This window comes from Littorina saxatilis, linkage group LG16, assembly GCF_037325665.1.
Source record: "Littorina saxatilis isolate snail1 linkage group LG16, US_GU_Lsax_2.0, whole genome shotgun sequence".
NCBI lineage: Eukaryota > Metazoa > Mollusca > Gastropoda > Littorinimorpha > Littorinidae > Littorina > Littorina saxatilis.
In genome coordinates, this window is record NC_090260.1 from 4,210,635 (window position 1) to 4,221,634 (window position 11,000).

The 11,000-nt window shown below is 44.5% G+C and overlaps 2 protein-coding genes across 2 annotated transcripts in view; both read left to right on the forward strand.

The window, feature by feature from the left end:
* The window catches only part of LOC138950256 (uncharacterized), a 228,632-nt gene that overhangs the window by 32,379 nt on the left and 185,253 nt on the right, over positions 1-11,000 (forward strand). The window lies entirely within an intron of this gene.
* Positions 1-11,000, forward strand: part of LOC138950249 (uncharacterized) — a 179,880-nt gene that overhangs the window by 14,000 nt on the left and 154,880 nt on the right. The window contains exon 4 of the mRNA XM_070321982.1: positions 3,170-3,414. Coding sequence (XP_070178083.1) covers positions 3,170-3,414 — 245 coding nt within the window. The remainder of the gene's footprint in view (positions 1-3,169; positions 3,415-11,000) is intronic.

Here is an 11,000-nt window from a genome sequence, read left to right on the forward strand (position 1 = left end):
CAAAACAACCCTCGTCTCGATTCCCCCTCTATGTTAAAACATTTAGTCAAAACTTGACTAAATGTAAAAAGTAACAATAATGTTGCGAATCTACAGGTAAACCAACCTCAGAGCAGAAAATAAACAATAAACAGACGGTCAAGGGTTGCCTCACATCATCAGCTGGTACTGGCAGGCATCAGCAAACATACTGAAAATCCAAAGACCTGAGGTCACTAAGTAAACTTTCATCTAAATCAGTGCCAGAAATTCCCTAAAGTAACCCTCAAGAATCAGCTTTAGCACAGAAAGCTAATAAAAACAATTAAAATTACAAAAGAAAACCTAAAACTGAAGTTTCACAAATACGGGCTAAGTCAGAGAAGAAGGGGTTTCCTTGTTTACATTTGGAAGCAGGCGGCCACCACCGGAAGTGATGTAAAACTTCCTTATATGGGAGGAGACTCCATATCTCTAGATATTAAACAAGTCGCGTAAGGCGAAAATACAACATTTAGTCAAGTAGCTGTCGAACTCACAGAATGAAACTGAACGCAATGCAACGCAGCAAGACCGTATACTCGTAGTCCACCCCTCACGGCATAGGCAGTGAAATTGACAAGAAGAGCGGGGTAGTAGTTGCGCTGGGAAGGATAGCACGCTTTTCTGTACCTCTCTTCGTTTTAACTTTCTGAGCGTGTTTTTAATCCAAACATATCATATCTATATGTTTGTGGAATCAGGAACCGACAAGGAATAAGATGAAAGTGTTTTTAAATTGATTTGGAAAATTTAATTTTGATAATAATTTTTATATATTTAATTTTCAGAGCTTGTTTTTAATCCGAATATAACATATTTATATGTTTTTGGAATCAGCAAATGATGGAGAATAAGATAAACGTAAATTTGGATCGTTTTAGAAAAAAAATTTTTTTTTACAATTTTCAGATTTTTAATGACCAAAGTCATTAATTAATTTTTAAGCCACCAAGCTGAAATGCAATACCGAAGTCCGGGCTTCGTCGAAGACTACTTGATCAAAATTTCAACCAATTTGGTTGAAAAATGAGAGCGTGACAGTGCCGCCTCAACTTTCACGAAAAGCCGGATATGACGTCATCAAAGACATTTATCAAAAAAATGAAAAAAACGTTCGGGGATATCATACCCAGGAACTCTCATGTCAAATTTCATAAAGATCGGTCCAGTAGTTTGGTCTGAATCGCTCTACACGCACGCACGCACACACGCACACACATACACCACGACCCTCGTTTCGATTCCCCCTCGATGTTAAAACATTTAGTCAAAACTTGACTAAATGTAAAAATAGATCTCCTCTTCTAGCTTCAGCGCCTGACTGACGGGTTTGACCTAGTTTTGGACCCACGCTTTGAGAGCGGCCACTTTGAATCTAGAATTCTAGAAGCAATCAAAGATCTCGCAACGACTGATAGCAACAACGTTCCTTCCAAAAGTTACAGGAAAATATCTCTCATGATCAACATCAGCACTTAGAGTTGATTTCAACAAAATGAGTTAGACTCAAAAGAGAAATAAACATTCTGGCACTGATCAGACCCACGCGCTGATCAACAAGACAAAATCAAACAAGTGTTTGTGAAGAAATCTTAATTCTTCAATAAAAGTATCCTAAACCAAAAACAAGTCGCGTAAGGCGAAAATACAACATTTAGTCAAGTAGCTGTCGAACTCACAGAATGAATCTGAACGCAACGCAACGCAGCAAGACCGTATACTCGTAGCATCGTCACTCCACCGCCCGTGGCAAAGGCAGTGCCCGTGGAATCGACAAGAAGAGCGGGGTATTCGTTGCGCTGAGAAGGATAGCACGCTTTTCTGTACCTCTCTTCGTTTTAACTTTCTGAGCGTGTTTTTAATCCAAACATATCATATCTATATGTTTTTGGAATCAGGAACAGACAAGGAATAAGATGAAAGTGTTTTTAAATTGATTTCGGAAGAAAAAAAAATGATAATAATTTTTATATATTTAATTTTCAGAGCTTGTTTTTAATCCGAATATAACATATTTATATGTTTTTGGAATCAGCAAATGATGGAGAATAAGATAAACGTAAATTTGGATCGTTTTATACATTTTTATTTTTTTTACAATTTTCAGATTTTTAATGACCAAAGTCATTAATTAATTTTTAAGCCACCAAGCTGAAATGCAATACCGAAGTCCGGGCTTTGTCGAAGATTACTTGACCAAAATTTCAACCAATTTGGTTGAAAAATGAGGGCGTGACAGTGCCGCCTCAACTTTCACGAAAAGCCGGATATGACGTCATCAAAGACATTTATCAAAAAAATGACAAAACGTTCGGGGATTTCATACCCAGGAACTCTCATGTCAAATTTCATAAAGATCGGTCCAGTAGTTTAGTCTGAATCGCTCTACACACACACACACACACACACAGACACACACACATACACCACGACCCTCGTCTTGATTCCCCCCTCGATGTTAAAACATTTAGTCATAACTTGACTAAATGTAATGAGAACATGAAAATCATCGCATACACAAAGCAACTTTCCACAACAATAAAAAAAATACAACAATAGAGACATACCGGTCCGGGAATCAGATCAAACTGATGAAAAGCAGCCAGAAGATAAAAATGTCGTCACTCATTCAAGATGGCACAGTGAGTAATGGACAGATCTAGAGCAATACCGGACTGACTGCAGCTAACGTAACTGGGCAATACAAAATAGTGCGCTGACCACACGCTGAACTCACAACTTACACAAGTACCGGTAAGTTGCAGAAAAACTTGCCCAAAGAATACATAAATAGATCAATTCCCTAATTGAAAATGCAATTTGCCAACAAAAAGAGTCTAGAAGATTATGTGTTTAATGGTCATCTTAAAATCCCTACACCGATTCAAGTCAGCTATGCGTGGCTGGCTGGACCAATGAGACTGGGTAAATAGGTCAGCCTCTAAAGAGGTCAGTCTTGGGGAATCAGGGGAGCTAACCTACTAGCCGAAACGGTACACAGTGAATACAAAGAGGGCTAGCAGACGACGCAAAAGCAAAGGGCTGTAGTCTACAGCGAAAATACGTTGTGAACAATAATTAAGTTATACTTTGCCTGTTCACACATGTAATCATGTACGTTATTGGTAAGGCTGTTAACATCACACAGGGACCGGCAGTGGAATGTGCTCCGCCGTGCAGAACCTCTGGGTCACCGGGGAACCAGGCTGTCTCTCCAGCCCCGCCCTTACACGTGAGTCTGTCAGTCAGCACATCGCCACGCCCACTCTTGTCATCGCCACGCCCACTCTTGTCATCGCCACGCCCACTCTTGTCATCGCCACTGACAGGAGCACAGGCAGGTGTCGCCACCAGCACCAGACACAGCACAGGATCCCACCCAGAGTCTGAAAGGTAGTGTGTGTGTGTGTGTGTGTGTGTGTGTGTGTGTGTGTGTGTGTGTGTGTGTGTGCGTGTGTCTGTGCGTCTATTTGTGTGTGCGTCTGTTTTTAAGTATGTCAGTCTGTGTCTTTCTACATAGATATGTTTGATAATGAGTGTAATTTGCCATATAATTATATATCTTTTGAATGGGTAATGTGATGACGGAATATGTTTGTGTTTGAACATATCTGTAAATTCTGTTCGGTATAGTCAATTTTTCCTCTGTTGCTTCGCTGGATCTCTCTGAGCACTGTGTTCGTTGACCGATGTTGTTCCCGGGTGAAATTGGCATTGGCGCTGGCACCAAACTAAGCTAACGATTACAGTCTGAAAACAGTACCTAGGGTACGCACGATAACGGATATTTAGTGCGTCCCGGGACCCGCATCTTTTAGATTTAGTGCGTCCCGGTGGACCAGCATCTTTTAGATTTAGTGCGTCCCGGGACCAGCGTCTTTTAGATTTAGTGCGTCCCGGGACCAGCATCTTTTAGATTTAGTGCGTCCTGGGACCAGCATCTTTTAGATTTAGTGCGTCCCGGGACCAGCATCTTTTAGATTTAGTGCGTCCCGGGACCAGCATCTTTTAGATTTAGTGCGTCCCGGGACCAGCATCTTTTAGATTTAGTGCGTCCCGGGACCAGCATCTTGTACATTTAGTGCGTCCTGGGACCAGCATCTTTTAGATTTAGTGCGTCCCGGGACCAGCATCTTTTAGATTTAGTGCGTCCCGGGACCAGTATCTTTTAGATTTAGTGCGTCCTGGGACCAGCATCTTTTAGATTTAGTGCGTCCCGGGACCAGCATCTTTTAGATTTAGTGCGTCCCGGGACCAGCATCTTTTAGATTTAGTGCGTCCCGGGACCAGCATCTTTTAGATTTAGTGCGTCCCGGGACCAGCATATTTTAGATTTAGTGCGTCCCGGGACCAGCATCTTTTAGATTTAGTGCGTCCCGGGACCAGCATATTTTAGATTTAGTGCGTCCCGGGACCAGCATCTTTTAGATTTAGTGCGTCCCGGGACCCGCATCTTTTAGATTTAGTGCGTCCTGGGATCCCCTCCACACATTTCTAGAACGTGTTTTCGGCATCTACTGTCGTGCGTATAGGACGCAGGGAAGCGCACTTTGGAGAGCCCTCGCTGGTGTGGTGAGTGCGGGCCGACCATGACATTGCCCTCGCTGGTGTGGTGAGTGCGGGCCGACCATAACATTGCCCTCATTGTTGTGGTGAGTGCGGGCCGACCATAACATTGCCCTCACTGTTGTGGTGAGTGCGGGCCGACCATAACATTGCCCTCATTGTTGTGGTGAGTGCGGGCCGACCATGACATTGCCCTCACTGTTGTGATGAGTGCGGGCCGACCATGACATTGCCCTCACTGTTGTGGTGAGTGCGGGCCGACCATGACATTGCCCTCACTGTTGTGGTGAGTGCGGGCCGACCATGACATTGCCCTCACTGTTGTGGTGAGTGCGGGCCGACCATGACATTGTCGTTACTGCGCTCTTCCAATTGCTTAAAGCTCTACCTTAAATTGATGATGTTGGAGTGAGACACAGTAACACTCCGAGCCCCATGCCTGGCAGCAGCAACATCTTGCAGCCATCCAATTGGCCTTGCCCTATCTAAGTCGCTCTGTGTTCGTCATGCTACACGTGTGCCGAATTGCCCTTGCGAATAGAATTTTGCAATAATTCGCAATGATCGGGACTTGGTCGCAAGACATTCGTAAATGTTCTTAACCACTCAAAAACCATTTGTCTTTTGTTTCGAAGATAGCAACAATCATGTTCCTAATATTCGCAAAGAAGTCATTTTCTTAACTTTTTTTGCAACGTACTCGTAAGTATTCGCAAAACATTCGCAATCATCGCAATGTATTCGTCACGCTCGCAAGGCATTCGCAACCATTCGTTATGCCTGTCTTACATTGTGCCGAATATCCTTGCGAACATTTGTAATCATCGCAATGTATTCATAACGCTCGCAAGGCATTCGCAAACATTCGGTATGCCTGTCTTACATTGTGCCGAATACTCTTGCAAATATGGATTCGTATGCATTCGCAATGATCAGTAGAAATTCGCAAGCACTCGCAACCATTCGTAAGACATTTGCAAGGATTCGTAAGGCTTCAAATGTTCAATATTGTTCCTGTCCATTTGTCTTTTTTGTGTGCCGAATACAATGTTCATATACACATTTCTTGCGAATGTCTTAAGAATGGTTGCGAGTGCTTGCGAATGTCTACCGATCATTGCGAATGCCTTGCGAGCGCTACGAATACCTTTACAATGATTACGAATGGCTTGCAAATACTGACGAGTACGTTGCGAAAAAGTGAAGAATATGCCTTCCTTGCCAATATTAGGAGCATGTTGCTAATATTCGCAACAAGAGACGAATGGTGGCGAATGGTTAAGAACATTTACGAATGTCTTGCGACCATGTCCCGATCATTACGAATTATTGGCGAATTCTATTCGCAAGGGAAATCGGCACACAGTGTACGAGCAGTATTACGAACAATGCGAATTGCATAATCGCTTTATTCGTAACATGTTTACAAGCAATGGCAACATTCGCAAGGCCACTCGCAACGTTCGTATTGCATCCACAAGACATTCGTTTTGATAGATTTGTATGCATTCACAATCATCGGTAAGGCTTCGAATTTTCAATATTTCTTCCTGTCCATTCGTCTCTGTTTTTTTCCGAATACAACATGTTCATATTCGCAAGGATATTCGGCACAGCGTAAGACAGCTGCATCATCGGGGCATGGTGCTTACATTGCATCATTTTGTCAGTGTTTCATTTTAAAAGGACAAGCACAAATCACTGAAAGTTTGAAGACAATGCGTTAACGAGTTACTTAAATGTACCATTGTTTGTCGCATTACCCGCTAAAACGGCTCAAAAACTGCCTTTTATGCCTTCCGAGAGGATTGACACCTACACCGCTCGGCATGCCATAGCGTCCATGTTAGACCAGATATGTGAACAAAACAGACTGGTTGGGGTGCAGATTTAATTGTTCTGTCTAATGACATGCTAAACATGTTTCAATTTAGTTGTTCTGATTTGTTGTCGATTTTATCGCGGGAACTTTGATTTTGCGAATTTGATTTTGGGGGGTGTCTGTGTTGTAGGTTCCACTGTATTGACACTACGTCATGTAGACTCAATCTGTTTTCTGAACAAGGTAGGAGAATCAATGGCCTTTCCAGTCATATACTTGGTTTTACAATCATCAGCCTCATCAGAAAGATCTGCCTTCAAATGCATCTATACAGTTTTTTTATGACGAGTAGTCTAGATGTACATGATGTTTTAAGTCACACACAATGTTACCAAGCCATGTCACAGTATCAGATGTACGTGATGTTTTAAGTCACACACAATGTTACCAAGCCATGTCTCAGTATCGGATGTACGTGATGTTTTAAGTCACAAACAATGTTACCAAGCCATGTCACAGTATCAGATGTACATGATGTTTCAGGTCACACACAATGTTACCAAGCCATGTCACAGTATCAGATGTTCATAATGTTTCAGGTCAGAGCCAAGCAGCACGATGGCGAGCTCTCAGGAACCAGAGGACCAAGGTTCAAGGTTGTCAAACAGTGAGGTAAGCGAACAAACTTGGTCACTAAGTACACCAACATTGCAAGCTTTACATTGTTAATTGTCAGGGTAAATCATTATGTAGGCACGTTCAGACTCCGTATCAGGTTTTGTGAGGGTTTGATCATTGTCACATTGTACACGACCCGAAACATCAACAGCCTCGTTGCTTTACACGCTGACTGAAACTTTCCGTCACACCAATCTCTGACACTGATGTCACACCAATCTCTTGTCGCTGATGTCACACCAATCTCTTGACACTGATGTCACACCAATCTCTTGACACTGATGTCACATAAATCTCTTGACAACAGTGTCGACATCAGTGTCAAGAGATTGGTGTGACATCAGTGTCTAGAGATTGGTGTGACAACAGTGTCGACATCAGCGGCAATAGATTGGTGTGACATCAGTGTCAGAGATTGATGTGACCGAAAGTGTGGTGGCAGGGGTGTGGGTGGGGGAGGAAAAAGTAAAACACAGCTGTGATGTTGAGAGGGATGGGGCAGTGGTGTGAGACGGAGGGGTAAAACACAGCTGTGATGTTGAGAGGGATGGGGCAGTGGTGTGAGACGGAGGAGTAAAATACAGCTGTGATGATGAGAGGAATGGGGTAGGGGTGTGAGACGGAGGAGGAAAACACAGCTGTGATGATGAAAGGAATGGGGTAGGGGTGTGAGACGGAGGAGTAAAACACAGCTGTGATGATGAAAGGGATGGGGTAGTGGTGTGAGACGGAGGAGGAAAACACAGCAGTGATGATGAGAGGGATGGGGTAGTGGTGTGAGACGGAGAAGTAAAGCACAGCTGTGATGATGAGAGGAATGGGGTAGGGGTGTGAGACGGAGGAGGACAATATAGCTGTGATGATAAGAGAGATGGGGTAGGGGTGTTAGACGGAGGAGTAAAACACAGTTGTGTTGATGAGAGGGATGGAGATAGTGGTGTGAGACGGAGGAGGAAAACACATCTGTGATGTTGAGAGGGATGGAGATAGTGGTGTAAGACGGAGGAGGAAAACACGGCTGTAATGATCAGCGGGATGGGGGTAATGGTTATAGTCGGAGAAGTAAAACACAGCTGTGATGATGAGAAGAATGGGGTAGGGGTGTGAGATGGAGGAGTAAAACACAGCTGTGATGATGAGAGGGATGGGGGTAGGGTGTCAGACGGAGGAGTAAAACACAGCTGTGATAATTAGAGGGATGGGGGTAGGGGTGTTAGACGGAGGAGTAAACCACAGCTGTTAATATGAGAGGGATGGGGGTTGTGGTGTGAGACGGAGGAATACAGCACAGCTGTGATGATGAGAGGGATAGAGTAGGGGTGTGAGACGGAGGAGGAAAACACAGCTGTGATGATGAGAGGGATGTGGTAGGGGTGTGAGACGGAGGAGTAAAACGCAGCTGTAATGATCAGCGGGATCGGGGTAGTGGTGTGAGACGGAGGGGTAAAACACAGCTGTGATGATAAGGGGGATGGGGTAGGGGTGTGAGACGGAGGAGGAAAACACAGCTGTGATGATGAGAGGGATGGGGTAGTTGTTAAAGACGGAGGAGTAAAACACAGAAGAGATGATGAGAGGGATGGTGGTAGGGGTGTTGAACGGAGGAGTAAAGCACAGCTGTCAATATGAGAGGGATGGGGGTAGTGGTGTGAGACGGAGGAATACAACACAGCTGTGATGATGAGAGGGATAGATTAGGGGTGTGAGACGAAGGATAAAAACACAACTGTTATGATAAGGGGGGTGGGAGTAAGGGTGTGAGCTGGAAGAATGAAACACAGCTGTGATGATAAGAGGGATTGGGGTAGGGGTGTGAGATGTGGGAGAAAAACATAGCTGTGATGATGAGAGGGATGGGGGTTGTGGTGTGAGACGGAGGAATACAACACAGCTGTGATGATGAGAGGGATAGGGTAGGGGTGTGAGACGAAGGATAAAAACACAGCTGTGATGATAAGGGGGATGGGGGTAGGGATGTGAGACGGAGGAGGAAAACACAGCTGTAAAAATAAGAGGGATGGAGATAGTGGTGTGAGACGGAAGAGGAAAACACAGCTGTGATGATAAGAGAGATGGGGGTAGGGGTGTAAAACGGAGAAGAACAAGAAATTCCTTCGAGGTAGGAAAAACACCCCCGTTCGTCAAAGGGAAATAACCATTCTCACTGCCACCAACTGAGAAGGTTATTTCCCTTTGACCATTAATATGTCACTCTTAATCTTAATCCACCAATAACTCCCTAACCGTGTGTTTGACTGGTCCCAATTTTTGTAAGGACCGTCTCAGGAATGTATAGAACCTGTTCACCAAGTTTGGTGACGATCGGTCTGTTCATTCTTGAGATCTATATGCGAACACAAACACACAAACACACAAAAACACAAACACATCGACCGAAACCTATACACACCCCTAAACCGGGTGTGTAACAACACAGCTGTAGTGATGAGAGGGATGGGGGTAGGGGTATGAGACGGAGGAGTAAAACACAGCTTTGATGATGACAGGGATGGGGGTAGTGGTATAAGACGGAGGAGTAACTCACAGCTGTAATTATGAGAGGGATGGGGGTAGGGGTGTAAAACGGAAAATAAAAACACAGCTGTGATGATGAGAGGGATGGGGTAGGGGTGTGAGACGGAGGAGGAAAACACAGCTGTGATAATAAGCGAGATGGAGATAGTGGTGTGAGACGGAGGAGGAAAACACAGCTGTGATGATGAGAAGGATGGGGGTAGTGGTGAGAGACTCAGAAGTAAAACACAGCTGTGATGATGAGAGGGATGGGGGTAATGGTGTGAGACGGAGGAGTAAAACACAGCTGTGATGATGAGAGGGATGGTGGTAGTGGTGTGAGACAGAGGAGTAAAACACAGCTGTGAGGATGAGAGGGATGGGGGAGGTGGTGTGAGACGGAGAAGTTAAACACATCTGTGATATCAAGAGGGATGGGGGTAGGGGTTAGAGACGGAGAGGTAAAACATAGCTGTGATGATGAGAGGGATGGAGGTAGTGGTGTTAGGGATGGAGATAGTGGTGTGAGACGGAGGAGGAAAACACAGCTGTGATGTTGAGAGGGATGGAGATAGTGGTGTAAGACGGAGGAGGAAAACACGGCTGTGATAATGAGAGGGATGGTGGTATTGGTGTGAGACGGAGGGGTAAAACACAGCTGTAATGATCAGCAGGATGGGAGTAATGGTTATAGTCGGAGAAGTACAACGCAGCTGTGATGATGAGAGGAATGGGGTAGTGGTGTTAGACGGAGAAGTAAAACACAGCTGTGATAATGAGAGGGATGGGGGTAGTGGTGTTAGACGGAGAAGTAAAACACAGCTGTGACATCAAGAGGGATGGGGGCTGGGGTAAGAGACGGAGAAGTAAAACATAGCTGCGATTATGAGAGGGATGGGGGTAGTGGTGTGAGACAGAGGAGTAAAACACACCTGAGATGATGAGAGGGATGGGGGTAGTGGTGTGAGACGGAGGAGTAAAACACAGCTGAGATGATTAGAGGGATGGGGGTAGGGGTGCTTGACGGAGGAGTAAAACACAGCTGTGACGATGAGAGGAATATGGTTAGGGGTGTTAGACGGAGGAATAAAACACAGCTGTCAATATTTCTTGTTTTATTTTATTTACGAGGATTTATATCGCGCACGTATCTCACCACACAAGGCGACTCAAGGCGCATGTTACCTATTAATGCCATGTGAGATGGAATTTTTTACACAATGTATCACGCATTCACATCGGCCAGTAGATCGACTGCCTTTAGGCGTTGCATCCACCTTTCACGGCCTATTATTCCAAGTCACACGGGTATTTTGGTGGACATTTTTATCTACGCCTATACAATTTTGTCAGGAAAGACCCTTTTGTCAATCGTGGGATCTTTAACGTGCACACCCCA